At 42.9% G+C, this 27,087-nt stretch overlaps 1 protein-coding gene across 9 annotated transcripts in view; it reads left to right on the top strand.

The window, feature by feature from the left end:
• Positions 1 to 27,087, top strand: part of MAPKAP1 (MAPK associated protein 1) — a 249,495-nt gene that overhangs the window by 134,681 nt on the left and 87,727 nt on the right. For all 9 annotated transcript variants that reach the window (XM_047768406.1, XM_047768407.1, XM_047768405.1 and 6 more), the window contains 2 exons: positions 4,765 to 4,941; positions 21,951 to 22,060. In XM_047768406.1, coding sequence (XP_047624362.1) covers positions 4,765 to 4,941; positions 21,951 to 22,060 — 287 coding nt within the window. The remainder of the gene's footprint in view (positions 1 to 4,764; positions 4,942 to 21,950; positions 22,061 to 27,087) is intronic.

Below are 27,087 nucleotides of genomic sequence, written 5' to 3'. Positions count from 1 at the left end.
CATATTATGGGTCATCTGGAAAGTATAGAAATTTAGGAAACAGTGCCCATTGCTTGAATGTAAGCATAACCTCTACAAACTTTTTGGTCCCTTCTATCTTTTAACATGTATGTAATTGAACATTTTTATGTAGTTGTAATAATTTCTCATTGTTTTTTATCCATAAAAAAGTGAGATGCCAGTACTCATATCTTGATGAACTGTAAGAATGCCTCTCTCATTTTCACTTTTTCCTGGGCCGCCTTCTCCCCTTGTCTTGAATTGCAATCTCTGACATATGTGCATTGCCTTGAAAGTCGTATTTGGTTAACAGATATCAGTGTGACAAACAAGAAAAAGAAAAGCTTATTACTTCTCTTCTTCTCGTTAACACACACATCATCAATAATACCCTTTGCTTTTTTTTCCAGGGTAGAGGAATTTATTCTACACATTCACATATTCATTCATTCAACAAATACTTGTTAAGAACCTTCCCTATGCCAGTCATTTTACTCGTTAGTGATGAAGAGATGCAGAGACAATAGAAGAATTTCTGCTCTTTAGAAGAACATGGATGCATAAATAAGAAAAAAGCAGTGTGATACTGTATGCAGAAATATCAACGAAGCTTAATAGGAACAGAGAGGAGAATTACTTGGATTCTCTTAGAGATCCACACGAATCTTCTAAAGAAATCAAGGAAAGTCTCTTATGGATAAGAAAATGGAGCACAGACAGATTTGGTCACATAGCTGCTTAGTAGTTGTGTTAACAGTAAAACCAGACTGTAAACCCCCTCTTCTTCCACCAAACTGGCATGAGGAGGTGTTGCTGCTGTCATGGTTTTGGATGCCCAAATGTCTATATTTGGCACTTTGCCTCTTTTTTCTCTCCCCATTTCAAAATGCCACCATTTAACTAGGTGGTCATGGTTGATCTGATTTGATCAAAAAGTAATAGAAGAGAAATGAGGAGACCTGAGTTCTTTAGAGACCAACGTTGCCACCATTTAATTGGGTGTTCATGGGCACCTTCTTCTTTTCTAGGCATCTATTGCCCATCTGTAAAAGCGAGAAGAGTGAAATCAATCTCTAAATTTCTAATTTTTTATGAATAATGTGTTGTGGTTTCCTTCTCCTTTTCAGAGCATGTAGCATTTCCCTAGGAGTGTATGTTCCCAAGGGCCTTGGGAAGTCTTGATATACCATGGCTTTGGCGGAGGGGTAGATGGGAGTCAGGAGTGAGGGTTCTTGACTGCCTAGGTTTAAATCTCAACTATACCACTTCACATGCTGTTTAATCTTGAACAAACCACCTAACTTCATTGAGCCTCAGTTTTGTAATCTCTTTTTGTTTTTGTTTGTTTGTTTTTTGCCTTTTCTGGGGCTGCACCTGCCTTTTCTGGAGGTTCCCAGGCTAGGGGTCTGATAGGAGCTGTAGCCGCCGGTCTATGTCAGAGCTGCAGCAATGCAGGATCCGAGCCACATCTTCGACCTACACCACAGCTCCTGGCAACGTTGGATCCTGAACCCACTGAGCGAAGCCAGGCATCGAACCCACAACCTCATGGTTCCTCGTTGGATTCGTTAACCACTGAGCCATGACAGGAACTTCCAGTTTTGTAACTTTTAAAATATAAATAATAATAAATGACTCACAGAGTTGATGTGAAGAAGCACTGAGCTTATGTGTCTAAACCACCTTGCACAGTGCCAGTAGTGCCAGACTACTGTGTCTGGCACACAGTAGTCAATACTGTAGCTGATGATACTAATGGCTTTTGTACTAGTACCAACTTGGAGTCCTGAAGCAGTTTTCTAAGTCAGAATACCACAGTAACTTCCTTTATTAATGTTTCGTCTGTAAAGGCACAAATGAATCAATATCCATGCATAGGGTATGGAATTTTAGGGTCTTTTTCCCCAGAAGTTCAACTTAGGGTTTAGGAAGTGGAGCACTGTTTACTGCTAAACTTTACTGACAACCCAGGAAAAGACTTCTGTTAGTTTGTATAATATAGGGCAAAGTATTCACTCTTGACCTTGCTGTGTTCCCAGTACTCAGGACAGGCTACAGCACAGCGTAGGTCCTTTGCAAATGTTTTTGAATTAATAAATGATATCACACTTTATATTTAAGAACTGGGAAGAATAATACCATTTGGCGCAGTGAGTCTTTTGGCTTACAGAGCTTAGCCTATGACATTTGCTGAGTGTGTTTTGAGGGAGTTTGGGGGCATCCTATGACAGTCAAAGCAGAATTCTTCTGACACCAGTGTTTGGCTTTCTGCTGTGATCAATAGACTTACTATTTGCCCTTGAAACCTCTGCGGTGCTAGGGAATCACAGACATTCCTCAGGATGATTTACACGGTAATAAATAATCTGTGCTGTCCATCGCTTGCTTCTTCGGTGTCTGCCCTGTGCATAAAACCCTGGAGGCTCAGTGACCCCAAGGCTGGAGCACGTCAGACACGTTAACTCCAGTTACAGATATTTGCACATAGAATATGTCCTTCAGTTTCATTGTTGCTTTGTTACTCCAATGTGCATCCATGATTTATCTTTAAGGGTTGACCTAACTATAGAAGTTATTTTCTATCTGACTTTATTATAGCTACGGTACTTTTTTTTTTTTTGTACCTCTGTTATATGCTAGGCACTACATGTATTATCTCATCTAAACTTCACAACCACCTCTAGGTGACTGTGCCCTTTGTGTAGAAATGCAGTCTGGAAGAGGCGAACCTTATCCTCTGGAATCACACAGGCCATTAGTAATGGAGCTTAGATTTATTTATTTATTTATTTATTTATTTATTTATTTTAGATTTATTTATTTATTTATTTATTGCAAGCAGGCAAAGTGTTTATTACAGGAAAGCAAATAGCTCCCAAGACAGCTGGGAGGGGGAGCTTAGATTTAAACTCAAGTCTTTCTGGACACAAAGCCCTTAGCTATTACACCATGATATTTTCCTCATCTAGAGGGCTTTTTTCTTTCTACGGCCATACCACCCTGAATGTGCCCAGTCTCTTCTAAAGGGCTTTTTTTTTTTTGGAGTTCCTGTTGTTCCTTTTTTCTGGCTTGGCGGAAATGAACTGGACTAGTAACCCTGCGTATGCAGGTTTGATCCCTGGCCCCACTCATTGGGTTAAGGATCTGGCATTGCTTGAGCTGTGGTGTAGGTTACAGACGTGGTTCGGATCTGGTGTTGCTCTGGCTGTTGTGTTGGCCGGCAGCTACCGCTCCGATTTAACCCCTAGCCTGGGAACTTCTGTGTGCCACACCTGTAGCCCTACAGCTGGTGGAGGCGGGGGGAGGTGGGGGCTTTCTTTTTCTGCTTCTGCAGCTGCTTTGTGTTGCACTTAGGAACCTTTTGCAAAGATTGGTAAGTTTCCCATTCCATTCACAGATGAATTTTAAATTTCTTAACAGCGTTGCAAGTACATGAAATTTATAGTGACAAACATAGCCAGATTACTTTCTTGTTATCCATCCATTTAGTAAATTTATAGTTCCCATTAATTTTAATCTGTCCTTATTACCTGTTTTATATAATAAATATCTCTTAGTCATGACAGACTGAGTATAGATCACCTGAAGTAGGCTCTCTCTCTCAATAAGCAGAGTTGCAGCTAAAGATTTGTGAATTAATTGGGAAAATTGCAAATCAAGTAGTCAGTGAAATAATTCATTGTCACATCCAATCAATAAACTTTGTAAATCAACTCATTTAATTCAAAAAATGATCTATATAGATCAAGCAACCAATTAAACAATTAGCATACACTTTGCAATTAATTAATTTAAGCATCAATCATATAATTAAAACTCCAAATTTCAGCTACAGAATTTAGAATCCCACCGCCTTGTGAACTATTAGGTTCATGCTTCTAAATGCTAGCAGACTTGAGTTTCACAGCTTTACTTTGGGGCAGGAGATTTTAAAGTGTTTAAGTTGATTTCCATTGTCTTTATGTTGGTATAGTTTCCCACCCTTTCTCAGCAAACTGGCTTTTTATTTCCCCCAAAGAAGGAGAAGGGGTGTTAATTCTAAACCGGGGAAAAGCTGGAATCTGGGAGTACTGACTGGACATTCTAGGGAAGTGAGGCAAGTCCGGAAGTGGCTGAGAAGGCCAGGTATCAGCAACAGGATAAACTGGGTCGTTTGCTTTCACTCTGTTAAGGGTGCTTGATGTGTGGAATCAGATCTTACAAAGACAGCCTGAAGTGCTTCCGAGAACGGAGACCTGTAAAGATTGTCTTGGTTACCTTGAGTACTTCTGAGCTAGAGCACAGATGTTTTCTTAATCCTAAACGTAAAGCAAAGGCCTATGATTCCCTCTAAATAGTCTTTTCTCCTTTATAGGTTGTCTCCCTTATATGATATGTATTTATTTACATTTATATTACAGCTAATGTAGTGCTTCTATCCCCACTGCTACCCTGTAAGCTTCCTTTGAGGGCTGATACTCACTCTCACCTTTGATCTAAGGAGTCAAGTTTTGTGTCTTGTCTACAACAGGTGCTCAGTAAATCTTTGTTGGAAGAATGGAGTGTTATAAAGGCTCTCATTTCACATTGTTTTTCTCCCTCTTTGCACTGCCAGGTGTTTTCTCTTTATCAAATGAAGTAAGAGTTTGGGGCGTCTACCTGCACCACCGGGCTTTGGGGTAAAGAACAGCCCTGTCCCGGTTTGCTTGCTGTGCGCCATAGCCTCTGGTCTCTGCGTCCCTCCCTCTCCTTGGTATTCACTTACTGTTTTGGTTTTTCTTACAGTGACAATGTCAGTGCCTACTGCCTGCATATTGCTGAGGATGACGGGGAGGTTGACACGGATTTCCCACCGCTGGATTCCAACGAGCCCATTCATAAGTTCGGCTTCAGTACTTTGGCCCTGGTTGAAAAGTATTCATCTCCTGGTCTGACATCCAAAGAGTCGCTCTTTGTTCGAATGTGAGTACTGACTCTGTTTTTTATCTCAGGATCTCACCTCTACCTTCTAGTATTGTGGATTTGATTTTGGATTTGTTCATCACATGAGTGACACTTGGTATCTGGAGAGTCAACATGTAATGGTTATTTCCAGAGAGCTGTTGGAGACAACATTTGTGTTGTATTTCATACCTCTGCACCTGGATTAAATACAGATTGCGGAGTTCCCTTTGTGGCGCAGTGGTTAACGAATCCGACTAGGAACCATGAGGTGGCGGGTTCGGTCCCTGCCCCTGCTCAGTGGGTTAACGATCCAGCATTGCTGTGAGCTGTGGTGTAGGTTGCAGACGTGGCTTGGATCCCGAGTTGCTATGGCTCTGGCGTAGGCCAGTGGCTACAGCTCCGATTCGACCCCTAGCCTGGGAACCTCCATATGCCTCGGGAGCGGCCCAAAGAAATAGCAAAAAGACAAAAAAAAAAATACAGATTGCTTTGTGATAGCAAATTGTATTAGATGTATCTCTGCATGTCATATCTATGAACTAGGCCTCTGGAAGTGTTTGGGCACTTTGGAGTCTAAGAAACAAAAATTTTGGATTTCCCTCTTTCTCATCAAGAAATGCAGACTAAGTATGCATTGCAGCTGCTTCTGTCTTGTGACTTAAAATGCTTCTTTTTCTCTCCAACTTTGCTCAAATCAAATTTGATTTCTCCTCCTAGTTGCCTTCCTTTAGTCTGAGCACAAGTTCTTTTTTTTTTTTTGCTATTTCTTGGGCCGCTCCCGCGGCATATGGAGATTCCCAGGCTAGGGGTCCAATCGGAGCTGCAGCCACCAGCCTATGCCAGAGTCACAGCAACGCAAGATCTGAGCTGCCTCTGCAACCCACACCACAGCTCACGGCAACGCCAGATCGTTAACCCACTGAGCAAGGGCAGGGACCGAACCTGCAACCTCATGGTTCCTAGTCAGATTCGTTAACCACTGCGCCACGACGGGAACTCCGAGCACAAGTTCTTAACCTTTGCTGTGCCTTTGGTAGTCTGGGAAAGCCTAAAGAAGCCCTTCTCAGAAAAATGTTTGTAAATACAGAGAATAAAATTCATAGCAGTACAAAATAATTCCATTATATTAAATAGTTTTCAATTACTAAACAAATTTGTGATGTAGTTAATATAAGTGGCTTTGTTAATACATTAAACGACAAGATCCGGGGCAGATCTAACCGTAACTCCTTAGGTCTCTCATTTCAAAGTAGTGGTGGGTACAGATGATATTTAGAAATCCACAGCTGCAGTGTGCCGTGACGCTCTCTTTGGTTTCTGTTCACATCAAAGTCACCAGTTCTGCTCATATGACTGTGATTTGTTGATTGCATTGATAATTCAAGGAAATGCTAAATATCAGTTAGGTATTAGTTGAAAATGTAGTTTTTGTCCATTCAAGCCTGCAGAGCACCTGGTTGTTAAGAGGAAACGTGGAATATTTTTTTCAGTTGAAGCTTTTCTAACGGAGGCGGTGACAGTCCCACTCCAAACCATCTCCTGGGAACAATAGGGATCCCTTTGGCACCCCCTACTGTTAGTAACCAGCAAATTCGCTGTCCAGAAGAGGGCTTGCTTTATAAAACTTTCCACCCGTCTTTTAAAAACATACTACCTTTGGAGTTCCCGTTGAGGCGCAGCGGGAAAGAATCCCACTAGGAACCATGTGGTTGCGGGTTTGATCCTGGCCTCACTCAGTGAGTGGGTTAAGGATCCGGCATTGCCGTGAGCTGTGGTGTGGATCGCAGCTGTTGCTCAGATTTGACCCCTGGCCTGGGAGCCTCCATATGCTTCGGGTGTGGCCCTAAAAAGCAAAAAAAAAAGAAAAAGAAAAAACACCTTTGTGTCAGGTTTTTACTAAAATAAGATTATGCTGCATATGATATATGAGATATTTTGAATGTTTCTACCCTTTAGCAAAGAAAGAAACCTGAGTGCCTGCGAGTGAGTGAAGGGATGGCTCCTCAAGCTTTATTATGGCCATTTCATCCCTACCATGAAGCCAGGTTTGGTGGCTATAAACAGTAAATATTTTCCTTCTTTTTACATTTCAGAGGCACTAAAACAACAACTTTAAAGAGTTATTTTGGGAGTTCCCGTCGTGGCTCAGTGGTTAACGAATCCGACTAGGAACCATGAGGTTGCAGGTTCGATCCCTGCCCTTGCTCAGTATTAAGGATCCAGCGTTGCCGTGAGCTGTGGTGTAGGTCACAGATGCGGCTTGGATCCCGCATTGCTGTGGCTCTGGCATAGGCCAGCGGCTACAGCTCCCATTCGACCCCTAGCCTGGGAACCTCCATATGCTGCAGGAGCGGCCCAAGAAATGGCAAAAAGACAAAAAAAAAAAAAAAGAATTTTTTGTATGTATATGTCTTTTTAGGGCCACACCCACAGCATATGGAGGTTCCCAGGCTAGGGGTCAAATCAGAGCTGTAGCCACCAGCCTACACCAGAGCCACAGCAGTGCAGGATCCGAGCCGCGTCTGTGACCTACACCACAGCTCACGGCAACGCCGGATCCTTAACCCACTGAGCAAGGCCAGAGATCGAACCTGCGTCCTCATGGATGCCAGTCAGATTTGTTTTTGCTGAGCCATGATGGGAACTCCTTAAAGGTAATTTAAAAGCTATCCAATGATTCCTCCATCCCAGTATAACTCTTTTCATTTTTGTATGTTTCCGCATGTTTATATCTATTACAGTTTCGGTTCTAGCACACATATTGTGTTATTTTTACTTAACATTATATTAACAAATATTTTGATATGTGTTAATTCCTACTGTCTGCATTTATTATGTACTGTCTCAGACCTTAAGTAAAAACCTGCAGCTGCTCTTCTAACAAATTGTTGGTCAGCAGAAATAAAGGGGCTATGGAAACACTCATTTTTATGCTGTTCCTTTTTGGGCTTCATGCAAAGACAACTCTGTGTAAATGTACAGTTGACCCTGATTTGGAAGCCTGATAATCAGTCCATCCTTTTTGTAAACAAATTTTTTTTGCAATCAATGGTCAGATTGTATAAAGTAACTCATTTAATAAAGTAGTGCTTGATTTTACAAAAAAATATCTAGACAGAGACAGCTTCTGTTCTCGTGGAGCTTACTGTCTAGTGAGGAGACAGTTGTCAAACAAACCATTCAAATGTGATGAGCAGCGGAGAACTGTAGAGTGTGAAAGGGATGCCTGTCACAGGATGTTCAGATTATTTCCTTGTTTTGGTTTTAATAGGTGATTCTGTAATGATAGTCCTTATCTATATCCTTTTTATTTCTGTTGAAGAAATTCCTTAAGATATTTCCTGTGAGAAGGATTATTGGTCAGAGTAGAAACATATTTAGACTCTTATTTTGTATTGACATATATAGCCTTCAGTAGATGTGTCTGTTATAGTGCTACCAACAGAATACATGAAACCATCTTTTCAGTCTTATCATCACAATGTGTCATTTGCAAGTGTATTTGTGTGTGTGTTTGTGGGGTTTTTTGTTTGTTTGTTTTTTTATTACTTCGAAAGATGTATTTTGTGGAATTTCAGTAGTTTCTGCCTGGAATTTTATTGTCTTCTAACAAGTCACTGGAAGACTAGATCTCATTAGCACATAATTTTTCTTCGTGGATATTAGCATATGATCATTGCAGTCTGTTGACCCGAAAGTCTTTTTTTTTTTTTTTTGGTCTTTTTGCCATTTCTTGGGCCATTCCCACGGCATATGGAGGTTCCCAGACTAGGGGTCCAATCGGAGCTGTAGCGGCCAGCCTACGCCAGAGCCACAGCAATGCGGGATCCGAGCCACGTCTGCGACCTACACCACAGCTCACGGCAATGCCGGATCCTTAACCCACTGAGCAAGGGCAGGGACCGAACCCGCAACCTCATGGTTCCTAGTCAGATTTGTTAACCACTGCGACACGACGGGAACTCCCCCGAAAGTCTTTTTTAAAAGAGCTTTAAAATCAGTGATGTTCCATAGAACAGGTTTAGGGGTGGGATAGACATACTTTCCCAGAAGAAGCATCTAAGACTACACAGAATCTCATTATGAACCTTACCTTTCAGAGAAAGCAAAGAGAGAGTGGGAAAACAACTGCTTTAACCTTCATTCTCTTTTCGCTTTTCCTGAATCACTCCCATCCCTGCACTCCCACTCCCACTCCCAAACGCACATACCCCAGTCAGTCCTTTTTCTGTTCTAAAGTTCAGGAGTTTATTCACGTTGGGAGTATTTCTGAAAACATAAGGTCAAATAAAATTTTTATATGTGAGTGTTTAGAACAAAAGTGTCATTTTCTCTTTTTTCTCAGTTGCCTGATGAAATAGGACAGATTACTGACCATTTGTCCTGTGTGTATTTTCTTGACTCAGCGATCTTCCATTCACCTTTCTGGTCTACATTCCAAGCTAGAAATTACCTCCTGCAAACACAGGACAGACCAGACCTTCGGGAGTCTCCAGGGACGTAGTCAAAGTTTCAGAGAGTGAAGTGCCACCCAAACAAGTGAAACCATGGCTCCCTCCCTTCATTTCTCCCCTCTCCTCCTTGCATCTCTCTCTCCCAGTGGAGAACTGGCAGGGAGTGGCTGACTAGACACTACACTGCACCAGGAAAAGGGAGCTAGGTTTAACAATGGGAAGTGAGTTAATATTTACTAGGACCAACTACGTATATATTATTTCATTTAACCTGAAAATAGCCCAGTTTTTATTATGACCGTTTTAGAGATGTGAAAAGGGAGGCTGGGAAGTATTACTCTCAGGCTTGGATTGGACCCCAAGCCTGACTTCAAAGTCCATGCTCTTTCCAACACCCTGCTGGTGGTTGGGATGTGGGTAGGGGAATCTAGCATTGGACTAGTCATTCAAGTGAATCCTATTATCTTAAGGCCAAAGTCCAGCTACTGCTATAGTGTAATGGGCAGGAGCATAGTGGCCTCTGGAGCCAGACTGCTTGGGTGCTGATTCTGACCTTACCCTTATTAGTGGGTGTGAGAGCTCAGATTAATTACTTAACTTTTCTATGGTTCGGTTAAATGATGGTAATGATAAATAGTACCTACCTCTAGAGCCGTTGTGAGGATTGAATGAGTTAATACATGTAAAACACTTTAGAACAGTGCCTGGCCTAAATAAGCATTATCTAAGTGTTTGCTGCAATTGTTGTTGTTACTAATAAAAATGCTTTGAGGACAAGAACTGGATCATTAGTGCCCACAACCCCCAGCATAGCTCTTACTATAATAGTAATGAAGTCAATAGAGTAACAGGGTAAAGGCTGAACCAGAATAACTTTGGCTGAGCATGGCAGGGGCGCATGTTGGAGATGTGCAGACTTTCCCATTAGCCCTCTCAGGGGCAGACAGCCGCCAAGCCAGTAGCAAGACATAAACTCCTTGAAGACAGGAAGAGTAGTCCCCTGTGTCTCTGTATCCTTAGCATCTAGCACAGGGCTTCCTTGAAAAGGAAGAATAAACGAAGCTTATGCTGTCTATGGGCTGCTTGGGGGACCCTTGGCCAAGCTTTCTGTCCCACCTTGCTTTCTGAGCTTGCTTAACCACTTCTACAGCCCTGTTTCTGTCTTCTGAATGCCATGAAGCCCCAGGTTGCCTTCTGTTTTTCAGAGTCCCTCATTCCATTCAATCCAGAGGCTCCTGGAGTTGCTGTTGTAACTCAGCGAAAACAAATCTGACTAGTATCCATGAGGATGCAGGTTCGATCCCTGGCCTCGCTCAGTGGGTTGAGGATCCCGCGTTGCCGTGAGCTGTGGTATAGATCACAGACGTGGCTCGGATCTGGCGTTGCCGTGGCTGTGGCGTAGGCTGGCAGCTGCAGTTCCAATTAGACCCCTATGCCTGGGAACCTCCATATGCCGCAGGTTCGGCTCTAGAAAAGACAAAAACAAAAACAAAACCAAAAACCCCAGAAGCTCCAATATACAGCTGTTCCCTACTCCAAACGAGGCAGCACAGAGTTTGAACTTAGGCTAACCTGGGTTCAAGGTTCAGCTTTACTAGTGACTTGCACCATGGCTGTAGTTTCAGTTTCCTCATCTGTACAGTGAGGATGGTAATCACTACTTAATGAATGGAATTGTGGTGAGGAATGTTCTTAAATAGAAGTAATGGATAGACTTCTTTTAAAGGAAAATTAATTTTCCTAAAACTTCAATGTTTGCCCAAATCTGTTTGAATATAATGTTACTTAAATATATACAAATGTAAAATTTTAGCTATAAATTCCATGTCTTTATGCAACCCAAATACAATTACAAATTAAATGCAAATAAAACCGTAACATTAATAAAATACAAATTAACAACTTTAATGCAACAGATGATGTTTCGCTGAAATTAAATCAATGATGTTGGAGTTAATGGGAGTTAAATGTTTTACTTGTCAATTTGAATTTTCTTATTTTCATATGAAACATCAGATTACCATATTATTAATTTGTTATTTTAAACAATGAATGTATATTTAGGTATTAGTCCATTATTTTAATGAGCCAATTTATTTATAGTGTACACACACTCCCACCCCCAAATTGTAAATGTTTTTTTCCTGGAAAAGTAAAGGACATTTCTGCTAGTTTGTTCCAGTTTGCCCACAACTTTGCCTGTTTCAAAATTCAAAGTCCCAAGTTCAGGAGCATCTGTTCAGTTGTGAGTGAACCAGAATGACTGGTCATCTTATTTTTTGCTGTTGTTAGTGAGTCTGTACATGGGTGGGCTCTCTGCCTGATTGATACCTATGCATGATGTGACTTGCACACTGCAGGCATGAATTCTTCAGGGATCAGCAAGTCTGTTCCATAAAAAGTCTTGTGCACACTTCTCCCATCACTTTTCTTTTTCTTTTTTTTTTTTTGTCTTTTTGCCATCTTTTTGGGCTGCTCCCGCAGCATATGGAGGTTCCCAGGCTAGGGGTTGAATTGGAGCTGTAGCCGTTGGCCTGTGCCAGAGCCACAGCAATGCGGGATCCGAACTACACCTGCCACCTACACCACAGCTCACAGCAATGCCAGATCCTTAACCCATGGAGCAAGGCCAGGGATTGAACCCGTAACCTCATGGTTCCTAGTCGGATTCGTTAACCACTGCGCCATGACGGGAACTCCCATAGTTGTTATTTTTGTCAGAGATTTATCAGTCTGAATAATTCACACTAAAGTGTGTATGGGGTTTAACCTTTCTTTGGGTTTTTTTTTTTTGGCTACACCCACAGCATGCAGAAGTTCCGGGGCCAAGGATCAAACCCAGTCCACAGCAGTGACAATGCCGAGTCCTTAAACACTAGGCCACCAGGGAACTCCTTTGGGTTATTTTTTATTATACAATTAATGCATGTCCACTATAGAGAAATGTTTCTTCATATAAAAGAATATTTCAGAATTTCCCTTTGTTCCATCATGCAGAGGTGATGACTTATTATGTCATATAATGATTTACATTTAAAAGAAGGAGCTAGTTAACATAAATGAATCCCTAATTAGCTAAGTATTCTGTGGGAAAGAATGTGGACCTGGATGCCTTGTGATGCTCTTACTGAGTCAGAGCTAGACTGGTCTCTCCTTCCCAGGCCCTTGGGCCCCAGGAAACCCCTGGAAGTAGAGTTGCTATTAGAGTAATCCATTCTCCTTCCCCTAACAAAGTGCAAATTAGGCCCTGTTAATGGAACCTGCCTCCTTTACCAGATCAGCTAGTGGATTTCTAAGATATCAATTGTTGTTGATTGATTTTGGACAGAACAAATGTGTATCTAAACAGGAGTCCCTAACTTGCTGACTTGCTAGCTACTCTGAGCCTAAGCATTAAGTTGTTCGGATATCAGGAGTATGGGAGGGAAGAAGCAGAACAGAGGTATTGGGGCAGGGGGCATGCTAATACTCGTTAAGAGCTGGATCTCAGCTGGTTTCCAGCATCTGAAGAAGTGCTCCTGGCCAGCAATGACCAAGCAAAAGTCTGCTGGGCCTTTAGATGTAGTAGGACCGGGAGAATGAGGTCTGGGAGGGGGCAGGAGAGGAACTTGCTTTGTCCATCCTCTCCCTCCCCCGGCGTGGGCAAAATCAGTCAGAATTTGTGAAACAAAATTGAGTTCAAAAATGACAGTGACAGAAACAACTGTGGAGAGAAGTGGGAAAACTAATTTTGCAGGGAGGGGGTTTAGTTCAAATAAATAAATTTAATCTTAAAAAATAAAGCAACTGCGGTGACATCAGTGCATTGCATGTATTGAGATTAATATTTTACACTAGGATCCTAGTCTGGGGGTGAAGCGCCAGGGGAAGAGGGCTTTTAGGGAAGAAAAGTCAAAATCAGTCAAATAGAATCCTCCTAGATCAGAAGCCAGTTAAGAGTGCTTAAACCGCCCCCCTATGTATGCGTCTTACTTAAAATGTATACTGTATCAGGTGGCTATAGGAAAGGAACCATTTTAACCAAGAGCCGCAGAGCAGATAGAACCCATTTAGGATTTTGCTCTTTGGGGAAGGGTAGACAGTAGAGGGTCTTGCACCAGAAGCCCGGCTGCTTTGGGCAATGTGGCCCAGAGGGCGCCTAGAGACTATTGTGGCTTCTCTTGGCTCTGCATGAAGGGAAAGGTGAGCTCCCTTTTTTGGAGCCATGCCCTAGGTTCATTGTTGTATGAGGGATTTTGAAAAAGGGTCTTGGTATACCTCCCCAGTGAGAGCTCTACAGTGCATCCCGAGTGACCAGACTTTTATGAAAGGGTATCATTCCTTAGTTTGACAATTCACCTATTCTTGTGTGATACTGCCTTATGGTCTGGAGAGAAGAGGGGGGAGGAAACGAGCATTTTTGGACACTCACTCAGTGTGGTGCCCCTGGTAGCCATTATCTCATTTATTGTTTATAAGCAACTCATTTTTTATAATATGTAAGCTGGGGAATCAGAATCAGGGAGTCATTCACCCGAGGTCGTATAGTTTGGTAAGGGGCAGAAGTAAAATAGGGCAAGAAGTAAAATAGGGCAAGGAGTAAAAAAAGATGTCTGTGTTCTTTGTAACCAGGCCTGACAATATGGCTATAAATTATCCTAGTTATTTATTGTTTGCTTGAGTCATAGAGGACCAACTGTGTGTTGTTTCTTTTCATTCTGTTGTATTAGCAAACATTATCATTGTCCAGATTGTCCTCGTGTATGGAAGTGTAACATATGCAGCCTGTTTAATTTCGTATTTGTAAATCTGACTTGATTTCCTTTTTGGCAACAGCTACTGTCTAGAGAAAAGAAAAGATTTTTCTTTGTGTCTGTTTAAAGCGACAGAAATATTGGAGCAAGTAATAAAGATGGAAGGCATTAATTATATACTTCTAAGAATTTAAAGGTCAGACAAGCTAAATATGTATGTTTTGCTCGCTGGAATGTCTGTCCGTTGAAGTTGTGCCAGGATTGCTTTGTTCTTACAATAAAAGCACGTATTTTAGATAGCCATCAACTTACCTTGGTATCCAAAAATTATACCAGATTGTTGCTTTAGTTGCCGTGTATCTTAAAAGTTTAGGACTTGCGTTTCTGACATTAATGTGATTTGTTTCATGATCCACCCCCTTTGGCCATGTTTAGTTCCTATGTCTCATTTGGATTTCCTCTGTTCTCCCCTCAGCTTATGCTGGAGTCTGTCAGCTGCTGCTATGTACATGTCAGGCTAGTGACTTGTAATGTTTATTAATACAATGTCAGTCTTGCTGTTGAAAAAACCGTGATGCTTCTCCGAAGGTTGCGATAGAACGAAGCGTTTGATTTCCAGATCCTGTCTGCACTGCATGGCGAATACATTCTCAGATGTTATGCAGTTCACTGACCTGACAGTTATGGAACCCCGCCTGGGACCCCATTTCAGCAGGACATATTTGAACAGAAACAGTTTGCAAAACTTTACACACTTAAACTCCTGCCAAGGCAAACTGTTAGCCACTTGAGTTTGTTATAAATACCCAGTGGCAGTGGTTGGAAGTAGCCCACGGTGTGTTTTATATTCTGAACTGAATGTGCATGTCTTTGCGGTTATATAGAGTGGTAAATAATTGAGTCTGATTGGGGAGAGGGACCTCATTATCCCCCACCTGTGCCCAGCTGGAAGGGGAGGGTCGAAATGAAGCCATTAGCTGTCTCTCTTACTGGCATCTCAAAGAGCTCAAATACATCTGTGTCTTATTTTCTTTTCTGGCACAATCAGTCGAGCAAGCTAAGCAGGCATGACCAGATTTGGCAAGTCCCAAGGACTCTGGCAAAGATACACAAGGAGAAGGCGGAGGGCAGTCATTTTGGCTTCTCACTGCCCATTAGTCTAGTGAGTTATGTTTTTGGAAAAATGTCTGTTTTGAAAAAGAGTACTTTGTCCAATGTCAGACATCACGTACTCACACAGTATGCTTTGATCTTTTAAAAAAAAAAAAATTTTTTTTTCTTTGTCAGTGCAAGGGGAAACAAAATGTGGCATTCACACTTGTGTAAACTCTCTTTATGACTAAAGTAATACCCGAAGGAGCTGCTTTAAAGCAGGCATGCTGCAGTTATTACAAGGCTTTCTCCTGCTCATATATTTTCATTTTCTGCCTTGAAGTGCCCGAGAATGAACATGCATGGAGTTGGGACCAGAGCAGGCTGGGAACCAGAGGAGTGTGTCTTCATCACTGTTAGGAACTGGCCAGGACTGGAGAGCGGAGCGCTGCTCTTGACAGTCTGACCCACCTGCACAAACTCACACTGTGGCTCAGGAAACCATGATGCTCTCCATGAGCTTTTAAAACGGGATCTTGTAGGTGATATGCTTCACTGCAGAGTCGGGACATTTATAATCAAACTGAATTTGTTACGGTGGAGGTTGACCTTTTCCATGGATTGATCAGTGGTTCCAGTCTAGAAGATATGCTCTCTGGAAGTTTCTTCTTCCCCTTAGTTCCTTAAACTTCCTTGACCATAGGGAGGTTTAAAACAGACTTGGAGTTCCCATCATGGCGCATTGGAAATGAATCCAACTAGGAGCCATGAGGTTGTGGGTTGGATCCCTGGGCTCGCTCAGTGGGTTAAGGATCCAGTGTTGCCGTGAGCTGTGGTGTAGGTTGCAGACTTGGCTCGGGTCCCACATTGCTGTGGCTATGGCGTAGGCCGGCAGCTGCAGCTCCTATTCAACCCCCTAGCCTGGGAACCTCCATATGCTATGGATGCGCCCCTAAAAAGCAAAACAAACAAACAAAAAAACCGCACAGGCTTGGTCTGGCTAACGTGGGTTTAAATCCTAGCTTCTCCCTACATGAGCTGCCTAACTCCAGGCTCATTTCTCAACCTTGCCAACATCAAGTTCCTCCTTTATAAAGTGGGACTGATGATATCACCTACCTTTTCTGGGAGCATCAGTGAACAGAGTGAGTGCTCGGTACGTGTTGACTGTTGTCATTTTCTCTTCATTATACATCACCTCTTTGTATGAAGAAACGCTGATAGTTATTAAACTCCCGTGACTTATTAAGTATTTATTATATGACAGGTATTATGTTAACTATTTTAGAAGTATTCAGCCCTGACAACAAGCTTACAGTCTAAGAATTATACTCATTGTGTAGACGAGAAAACTAGAAGTTATATTGTTTGCCTAAGGGAGGCAGAGCTGGGACTCCAGAACAGGCTCTGTTCTGGCGCTTGGGCTCTGCTGCCTTCTGGTGTTGCCATACTTGTCCAGTACGGTGTAGAGCTAAACGACAATTGTGTCTTGAGAGACATCTTCACTAAGAAGCTTCCCTGACCCCCCTCACCCCTGCCCACTGGGTTAAGTGCCCCCATGTTTTGGCAGCACTCTAAGCTGCCTTCGTCTTTGTGCTTATCCTGCAGAACTATAATTCTTTGTCTGCTTCTTTGTCCTTCTCTCCCACTGGACTGTGCTGCTTGGGCGAGGGACCACATTGTTGATTTCTGAATCCAAAACAGGATCTCTAATAGATGTGTGACCTCAGGTAAATTCCCTGATGTCGCCAGCCTTAGATTCTGCCCAATACCTGTGCCTATATTAGGGTAGAATGAGTTGATACAGATGTAAAAGGCCAAACACAGCACCTGCCACATACTGAGTGTTCAGTCGATAGTAGTTGCTGCGATTTTTGTTGTAGTTGTTGGATAATAACATGCTCTGCAGATTTGGAGACCTTAATAAGTTTCACTGAATTTCTCTACAACACCACCATGATTTTTTACTTCCATTGAAAACAGAGTTAAGCTGAGGTGGAACATAGCTACTTCTCAGGTTTACTGTCAAAAAGGAAAGCCTCAAAACCAGAGCCCAAGGTGCTCTCCTTTGAGCTTTCGCAGGGTGTCGATGCCTGGGCCAGGGGCTGCTTACTGACAGTGTCCTAGAGTTGCCACCATCCCCATCAAATTGCACATTTTAATGGCCTTGTGTTACCAATTATAAGCAATGAGAGTTGAGATCCATTCCCCCAAATAAGGACTATTTGCTGAGGGGCTGGATGGGGCCTCTTCTCTTGGGGTGATGACTTGGGACAAGGGGAACACAGGAAAACGAACACCGTAAGCCCCTTTTACTGTTTGCCAGCCTTGGTTCCAGGTGCTTGGCGTTCATTGTCTATTTTATCCTCCTGACAGTTCTGGAGGGAAGTGGCCTCCTCATTTCATGGACACAGCTGAGGTTCCCACATGTTAAGGCAACATTTCAGTTAGCCATGGAGCCAGAGTTTGAACCAAAGGGTATTTAACTCCCAGCCCATGTGTTTTCCTTTCCAATGTTACCTTCCAACTTAGGCTGCGATTCCCGCTCTGTCCCTGTAAATAGGATCTCAGCTTTTCAGATGATGACCTGTACCCCTGCCACCACTAGTTTTTTTTTTTTTTTTTTTTTGCTATTTCTTGGGCTGCTCCCGCGGCATATGGAGGTTCCCAGGCTAGGGGTCCAATTGGAGTTGTAGCCACTGGCCTACGCCAGAGCCACAGCAACGCAGGATCCGAGCCACGTCTGCAACCTACACCACAGCCCACGGCAATGCCAGATCCTTAACCCACTGAGCAAGGGCAGGGATCGAACCTGCAACCTCATGGTTCCTAGTCGGATTCGTTAACCACTCCCCCACGACGGGAACTCCTGCCACCACTAGTTTTAATGCTTAGTACAGAAGTGCTCATCATGTTAGGTTAATGCCAGTGTAAAGACTTCCTTCCAGTAACTGAGTGGCTTTGCACTGGGACAGAGCTGAATTCCTCAAGTGCGTAATCTCTTTTTTAAATGCCCATACGTTTTTCAGTGGTCGCGAGACTTGACAGGACCTAACTTGGAATTGACTGAAACTCTCCTGGCAGTGTTTAGTCAGCTCGCTGAAGTGGTGCTGCATCCTCGACCCGGCACAGGCAGCCCACGGAGCTGTTGAGAGGGCAGCTGCTTCTGTTCAGTGCCCCTAGAATGCCTATCTCTCCCCGGGGGGTGCTGGAGGAGGAGCAGCTTCTGAGCTGAGAGTGGGTTTGTAGCCTGTCTGTCTATCCATCTGCCTGTCTGTCTAAGGGCCGGTCATCCCCAGCACAGGGTCCCCGAATGCAGCACCATGAGGAGGGGAGGCAGGGCCCTCACTCTGCCTGCCTGCTGCCGGCATTTCTCCCAGGATCATCGTCTTTGCAATCTTAGACCCAGCGCCCAGCATTAAATAAAAGCAGCTTGGAAGAATGTATTTCAATAGACATTTTAGAAAGCCCATAAAGAATCCTGGATATGGAGAAATGAGGCATAAAATTCAGAATGTTTGAAAGTCAGGCTGAAAATTGTGGTAGCAAGTCTCCATATCCACTTATTAAATGGGAGCAGAACATAACAGTTGCACCTGCATGGATTCTGAGACTCACCTAGAGTCTGTCCTCTTGTGGGTTTGGTGGTTTGTTTTTTATAAGGCAAGACAAGCTTGTTTGTTTATTTATTTGGGCCGTGCCCACGGCATGCAAAAGTTCCCAGGCCAGGGATCGAACCTGCACCACAGCAGTAACCCTAGCCATGGCAGCAGCAACCCTGGATCCTTAACCCGCTGAGCCACCAGGGAACTCTGCGTACTCTTGTGTTTTAGAAATGTTTTTCGTCCCATAGGCAGGGGACAGGATCCAGAATTGGGGGGTGTCTGGAGGGAGAGGAGTGAGTGGGGCGTGAGGCTGACCCAAGGAAACTTCCACGAGGTCTGCTCGAGTGTGCAGTATGCAGGCCCGCAGCCTCGTTCTCCTTTTAATGTGCCCGTTTGTGCCGAAACGGAGCCCCGGGTGAGATACGGCACCCCTGCCAGGGCACATTCCGAGCGCCGAGCGGGCCCCTTCCCTTCGCGTTGTTTTCATTTTCCTCTCATGAACCTTGCTCCCCTGGCTTCAGCACGGAGGCTGTAAAGGAAGATGGAGAGCCGAGTTACCTCAGAATGATCACTATCGTTAACATTCACGGGTGGTTCACTTATCATTCCTGACTGCACAGACATGGCAGCCGCTCGGAAGCGTCCGCAGGTGTAGCATGGTGATACATATTACATTGTGCCACAATGGATTTATGTATTCTGTAACAAAAGAAAAGTGTAATGAAAAAATACAGAAGGTAATCCTTTATTCCTCCACCGCACAATTTATCAGTAATGCCTGTGGATGATAAGTGCCAGGGATTTCCTCTGCATGCTTTAACCTTGTCACCCAGGTACGTTTTGGTAAAATGACAGAAAAATACAGACTAGGGATTTTCCTCTGTTCAAAAATCTTTTCAAAGGACACTTTTAATTTATGGAAGTTAGTCCAAACACAAGGCTTCCTTTTGAGCTTTTAGTCTGCCTCTGCTGCACAGATAAACGTATTGGTTGGAAATAATGCTATCAGCCAGCAGCAGATTAGGAGCGAAGGTAGGCAATTTACAAGCCGACTCACATCGAAAGTAGTTCAGGTGGAACCCAGGCAGATGGGCGTTGGTGAGATCTAGCCCAGAACTAGTTGTGAGTGCCCAAGAACTTGTGTTCCCTTTTGGGTCCCACTCATCCGTCGCCCAACATATTGTCACAGATGGAGCGCGCACTGACTTCCGAGGAGAAAGCAGGCGAAGGCAAGTCTGAGCGCGAATGATTGGCATTTGTTCCAGGCACACACTGGCCTGGTGCCAGAGCAAATACCCCCAAGTTTATAAATGCACAAGGCACTTTACATCTCAGTACTCTTGCCAGAGTATCACTTACTACCTCGCTCCCTAAATATAGTTTTTTAAAAAGAGCTATTTCTTATTTTGCTTTGATCAGTAAAATAAACTTTTCAAGATTGTTCTGGGATGGGGTCCAGCTTCTGAGGTAAAGAACGGCCGGGGCTCAGGCATGATTCAGTAACAGAGTGTTCAGTAAAATTAGCTTGACAGTTCTCAGGCCTGCTGTTCGATAGCAAGAACTTGACCAAGTTAAAATGGATGATCGTGCTGGCTAGACCAGCATCGGCTTTTGCTTTTTAACAAATGGAATGTCAAGGATTAAACAGCAAGCCGTATGGAGAGGAGGGGTGTGGAGATGTCTTTGTATTAGGGAAGCAAATTGGGTCCTTGGTTTTGCGATCGGCCCCCAGCCCCCGTGGAAGGCCAGCCACCTGGTTGGGTCCAAGCTAGGTTTGAGGCCCCTTCCCAGCCTGCCCCACCATTGGGAAGCTTTTCCATGGCTTAGCTTGGGGCTTGGCTTTTCTTTCAGATTTCTCGTCAATATGAAGTTCTGCCATGTTTTTTGGCCGTGTTCCCCTTTGAGATTCTTGTGGGGAAATGGGAATGCAACCAAACGCCTTGTGGCAATTCCCATGTTCCGTAGTTGGAAACTTGGGTCCCATTTGTTACATGAGCTGCTTGGAATTGGCCTGTTTTGTTTCAGTGCCCAAGCATAGTGAGTAGTATTTGTGAGACTTGCTCTTTCAATTAACGGTCTTGGTGAAGTTATACCTCGCCCAGGGATGGGCTTATTTTTTAAGAGTACTTGTTCCTTGCCAGTTTTTTCCCATCTAGATGGCTCTCCACCCCAAGTGTGATTGGCTAGAAGCTTACAAGTGATGGGGTGGTATTTTGTTTTATAATTATTTACACTTCAGCTAATATTTTGCTTGACCCTCCAGGACTAAGTAGAGTAAAACATTACTGCTGAAGTATAATGTATTTCTTAAAATGCTTATTTATTTATTTGCTTCCCAGTTGGGAAGAGTCTTTTTTCATTCCTAATTCTAAATAGCTTTGGGCTGCCCTATCCACATCACACACACACCCCCCACCCCCCGTCGCTTTTCCTCCAGAGCACCATGAGCTTTAATATGATGGTAGTATCTGCCTGCAGTGACATCTGCCGACACAAGCCACGCTTGTCATTTGTCCACCCTTGCTGCAGGATCTGGCTTGGGAACCAACACTAGGAACCCATGGTACTAGTGACCCACAGTGACCAGTTGGATTCATTTTAAGATGAATTAGTAAAACCTTCCCTAATTCTGCCCTCTCTTTCACTTGGAACTGTTACTGTGAGAATGCTTTTCCCTCCCTCCGTGTCTCTCTCCCACCCCCACCCCCCCACTTTCCTCCTCTCAATAGAACTGGGTTTATTTAACCCATTTCTAAATAATTGCCGCTTCGAGGAGTTCCCGCCATGGCTCAGTGGTGAACGAATCCGACTAGGAACTATGAGGTTGTGGGTTCGATCCCTGGCCTTGCTCAGTGGGTTAAGGATCCAGCGTTGCCGTGAGCTGTGGTGTAGGTCCCAGACAAGGCTCGGATCCTGTGTTGCTGTGGCTCTGGCATAGGCCGGTGGCTATAACTCCGATTCGACCCCTAGTCTGGGAACCTCCATATGCCCTGGGAGCGGCCCAAGAAAATGCCAAAAAGACAAAAAAAAACAATTGCCACTTCGATGTACACTTTTAAACCTTTCTTAAACTCAGTGAAGACTGCCTTAACATCCCTTTGGTTGAGTATTGGTGATGATTTAATGTTTGTCTTTTCCTACAGAAATGCTGCTCATGGATTCTCCCTTATTCAAGTGGACAATACAAAGGTCACCATGAAAGAAATCTTGCTAAAGGCAGTGAAGCGAAGAAAAGGATCCCAGAAAATTTCAGGTGGGAGAGTTAAATCATACCCTGGCGATAGAAGCTTAACCCTTACTTTAAAAAGTGCTGGGGTGGGGTGCGGGTATGCTTGTGGTGGGCTAGATTGAGTCCGATATCATTGCTAGGTCTGGTTAGCAACTCTACAGCAGAAATGTGCTCTTAAGCAGCCCCGGGCCCAGAAGGGACTGGGTCAGTGGTATATGCGCAAAGAATGTGTTCATGTAGCTTATGGAAGCTTCATCATTAATTTGCGAAAGAGTAAGACAAAGCTACGTGAGCAAACTATTAGTGGGCATAAAGCTGTCTTAAAAACCAAGTTAACCCTAAATTGAAGCACTGCTTTTAATTTCTTTTTTTTTCAGATAATTTTCCATGGGGGAAACTTCTGGTTGCTAGCGTTTGGGGTATGGGATAAAAGAAAACATTTTCTTCATTTTTACCAAATGAGGGCAACTCTAAAAAAAAAAAAAAAAAATCTTTTTAAGATAAATCACTTGCACACAACTACCTGTTAATCTCTAATTCCTCATCAACCAACCTTATTCAGAAAATAAGCTTATGGTATTAGCTGCAATAGTTAAAGGATACAAGGGGGGGGAAAATCCCAGTATTGAAAAATAATTATTTTGAGAAATAGCTCAAAGTTTCATCATACCAACTTTAATATGAATCAACCTGTCTATGACATGTCAGATATCTTGGCTTTGTAAACAAATGAGACTTCGTAATACCTTTGGTTTCACATTTTGGAAAGGGAAAAAAGCATAGCTCAGGTTGAAGAAAATAGTTTTGTGTTCCTTTTAAGGGGAGGAATATAATCTGTTCCAGATTTAATTAGCTATCTTCAGATGAAAGCTGAAGTTTTAATAAAAGTTAGAAGAGATAACACAGTGAAGGACACGGATGAGCTGTCTCAAGGCCATATTCCAGGGGAACGATAAGAGCTGTAAAAAATGGCAGAGGAGAGCAATTGAATGGAGCAATGAAAATCTGATTCTCATAAAAAAGAGAGAGAGAGAGAGATGCTGGTAGGGGCGGTTGTAGATGAGACCTGCTAGCGTCTGCAAGCAATTTGGATGCTTGCCAGGAGTCATTGTTCACCCTCGGCTGTGGCGGCTCCGTCCAGATGTGCCAACTGCACGTTTCGGCTTTTGCCAGCTGACTGCGCCGTTTGATAACCAGCTCTCTGGATGCCCATCACTGGCCGCAGAGATAGAATTAAATGATGATGATCTTCCCACAAGTTGGGAGAGGAAACAATGCATATAAATCTTGATTTCATCTCAGCATGAGAAGTCTTTATCCATCATCACTCATAATGAACAAGTCGTTAGCTGGGATGAATGGTGTTCTGGTTTTTCCAAACACGTCTTTTGTTCATTTTTTGGGTGACTTTTATCCATTGCATGGGGGTCAAACCTCTTTGCATTTAAGGGATGATTGAAGAGGCATAGCCTCTCCTTCCCAGGGGGAAGTAGCTATTTTGGGGTTCTAGGTGCCAATCTAATTAGCATTTAAACAGCTTCAGCTATTTAAAGATGTTAAATAAGCGTGTATCTACCTTTAGCATCTTCAATTTTCCTCTTGTTTTGTCCCTAAATTTTTTATGTAATAGCTTATTTTATGACATATTCATTATATGCTTAGGTACCATTATTCTGAATTGCCCAAGAGAACTAACTTTTTAAACATTCTGATTAGAAATTCTGCTGTCGCAGATTTTTTTAGATCATGAAACCTCTGTGAACTCGCTGGGATACAGCTGACCCAGTGTCTTTCCCTCTGTCTCCAGCCTTCCCTGTCCAATTGCATACCTATTTATCTGTATCCACCTCCAGCAACCACATTTATCATACACCCATTTATTTATGTTCACCTTCGTGTACACATCCCCGCCATTCCCATCCGCGTGTCTGCCATATCATTGGCAAAGAGTTAGGACTCCTTCTCCGAAAAACAGTGATTTGCATTATTTATTCCTTTTCATGCTAGAGAAATCAATTGAGATTGATGCATTTACATAAATTGCTGTCCATTTTCTTGATTCCAAAAAGCTTTTTAAAATAAGAAGCTCTTTCTCTTGCTTCGTTAAGTCTGGTCTCATGAAATAGCAGGATCTCCAGTTTGGCAAAGATGTTTATTGAAGATTAGCTTCATAAAGACAGGGTATATTTTGTGTTTTTGAACTTTGTGGAGTGGACTTGTTTTGGAGGGTGATTAATGAAGAAGAAAATCCTCCTGTCATAGAAACACAAGTACATTTACTAAAAAAAAAAAAAAAAAAAAGTCTGTTAGTGCTCACAGTTGGCTATGAAATACATATTACTTACCCATTATGACACATGAACTTAGTCCTGAACTTGGGGGCAGGAGATGCCAGTTTAGAGACATTCATCCTGCACTTCCTAAACCTCTACCACGGTGACCTGCTTAGTCTTTGCAAGAAGGTGCCTGCCACGCCTGGTGTCTGGCTTGGCCCTCTCTTCAAACAGCTTTCACCTGATTGAGCACAGAACACTTGTCTCTTTGCTACTCTTACTGAAGTGAGAAGGGAGAAATAGCCCTTGAGATTAGACAGCATCTTCCATGTAGGGTCGAGTGTTCTCACACTATTTGTGCATTAGAGGTTAGTTGTGCTAGACCAAGATTTCAGAAATCCTTTGATAGGCTGACAGTGAACTTGAGCTGCTTACTTTAACTTCGCTCATCTTTCCCCCTCAACTGTTTCATAATAATAAATTGAGAACTTAAACCATTTCATTATTAAATCCAGAAGTAGGCTTAATGATTGTCCTAGCGTTTAAGTGCTCCGTTGCCCTTCCTTCTGGCATTCCCTCACCAGTTTCCATTTGTGGGGGGAAAAAAAAAAAATCAGAAGGTGATAGGTATTTGAGCAAAAGAATTCTTCTTTGTTTAGGTAAATAGCTTTGTCAATGGAAACCTCTCGGGTTTTAAGATATTTTTGCTTTTTATGGATAGAATATCATTACAGGCACTTGTAACTGATCTAAAATTTTGACTTACATTACTTGTAATTATTTCATCAAGTCATAACTATTTATGAACACTGCAGGGTTTTTTCTATTAATATTCATGTACTGAACTTATAGTAATCTTTTCACAGTGTGTTCCAGTCAGTTTTCTGCTAAGGCCCATTTTTTAAGCCCATTTTTAGATGTCTCTTTTAAAATCTCGCTCCAGCTTTTCATTTTATTACTGACCTACTTGACTGTTGGAATCTACCTGCATTGGCAGAAAGTCTCCACGCTTTAGAAAATTGTAAATGAGGAATCCAGTTTTAGAAGAATTAGCTGAAACCGCCTTACTAATTTTAACAGTTGGGTGGGTGTGTTTTTGACATAATGAAGAGTAGCCTGTCAGGTCCCCTGATTTCACCAGTAAAATATACTAACCTGTTATTTAGTGAGTAAAGGCCTTAGTTCATCAAGTTTTCCTTTTATCGAGTTCATCCTCACAGTCGGTAACGACCTTCTCAGTATTTTGTTGTTGTTGTTTAAAATGTTATTACCCCCTAACCTTACCAGGTTCCTGAAGCATGATGTCGAGTGTGACAGAGGCACCTCAGAAATGGAGGTAGATACAAATTCAGTCTTAACACTGACACAGAATCTCTTGTCTGCAAAAGAGAGAGGGCTTTGAAAGTAGAGTTTTCTAAGCAGAATATGCAGTCTTCTGTGTGTGTTGTCATTGCAAGATGGAGGTGTTTTACTTTATCGTCTGCTGAGAGTTCCCGTCGTGGCTCAGTGGTTAATGAACCCGACTAGGATTCATGAGGATGCGTGTTCAATCCATGGCCTCGCTCAGTGGGTTAAGGATCCAGCATTGCCAGAAGCTGTACTGTAGGTCACAGAACCTCCATATGCCATGGGTGCAACCCTAAAAAGCAAAAGCAAAAAATATCATCTGCTGAAAGATAGAACTAAAAGCATATTAATTTTTTCTTACCCCGTCTATTCTTGCCTTTTGATGTGAAAGGCAAGTTTTTATTTGAGCATCCTTTTTGAAAAGTTCTTATAATATTGTTAATGAGACTTATGGGGATCCTTCTTACTTTTCCCTTAAAAAACTTCACCTAGATTTGAAAGAAAAATGTTAGCTTTGTTTCATGTGATCTCCCTCTTAACATTTCTGTTCAGAGTCACAGAACCCATTACATTACTGACTGCTAATTTAATGCAGCTTGGATCCAAGTTGCTGTGGCTGTGGTGTAGGCCAGCAGCTGCAGCTCTCATTCAATCGATCCCTAGCCTGGGAACTTCCATATGCTGCAGGTGTGGCTCTAAAAAGAAAAAAAAAAAAAGATTGAATGCTGATTTACTGTGTTTTCACTAGACCCTTAGAATGTCATCAATGAGAGCGTCTGGTCTAGGACTCAAACATGTATAAGTACTGCTAGGAGCAGAGAGCGAGGCGTGAACATCTCCTGCAGGGTGTATGGGGTTTTGATCTGAGAGACAGATAATGGGGAATCATTGGATTCTCAAATTTTATCTTAAAAATTCATGTAAGATGTAGATATCGATCCATACTGTATTTGTAGCTGCGTCATGCATTCACTCATCGTGTGCTCTCGTGGGGCGGACCTGTGCTGGGTGCAGGGAGACTGCTGAAGCCAATCCACGGGGCCCTTGCTGCAGAGGACCTTGCATTCCAAAGGGACAATAAACACCAGGGGCTGAGAGAGAAGACCAGCTGCAGGGGGCTCACTGCTTTGGGTGGGACAGCCAGGGACCTCCCCCCAGAGAAATTGACATTTAAATTGTGACCTTCACTTTTAAGCTGTGAAGGGTTGTCTTTCCAAGCAGTGGCTGTTAAAGGCGTTCTACTTTAATATAAGGAGAATATTTCAGATTACTTTGCACTTAATTTACTTTGTGTCCTCACCACCACTGCACAAAAAATGGCAGTAAAACTGACCCTTGAATTCTTGCCGGCGCTAGCTCCGCATATCTTATCCATTAGCAGATCCTCCCATTTTTACCACCAGAATATATCCTGCATCTGTTCAGTCTTCT

This window comes from Phacochoerus africanus, chromosome 2, assembly GCF_016906955.1.
Source record: "Phacochoerus africanus isolate WHEZ1 chromosome 2, ROS_Pafr_v1, whole genome shotgun sequence".
Lineage (NCBI taxonomy): Eukaryota > Metazoa > Chordata > Mammalia > Artiodactyla > Suidae > Phacochoerus > Phacochoerus africanus.
Note: the sequence above shows the minus strand (reverse complement) of the source record. Positions and strands in the feature narration are given on the sequence as shown.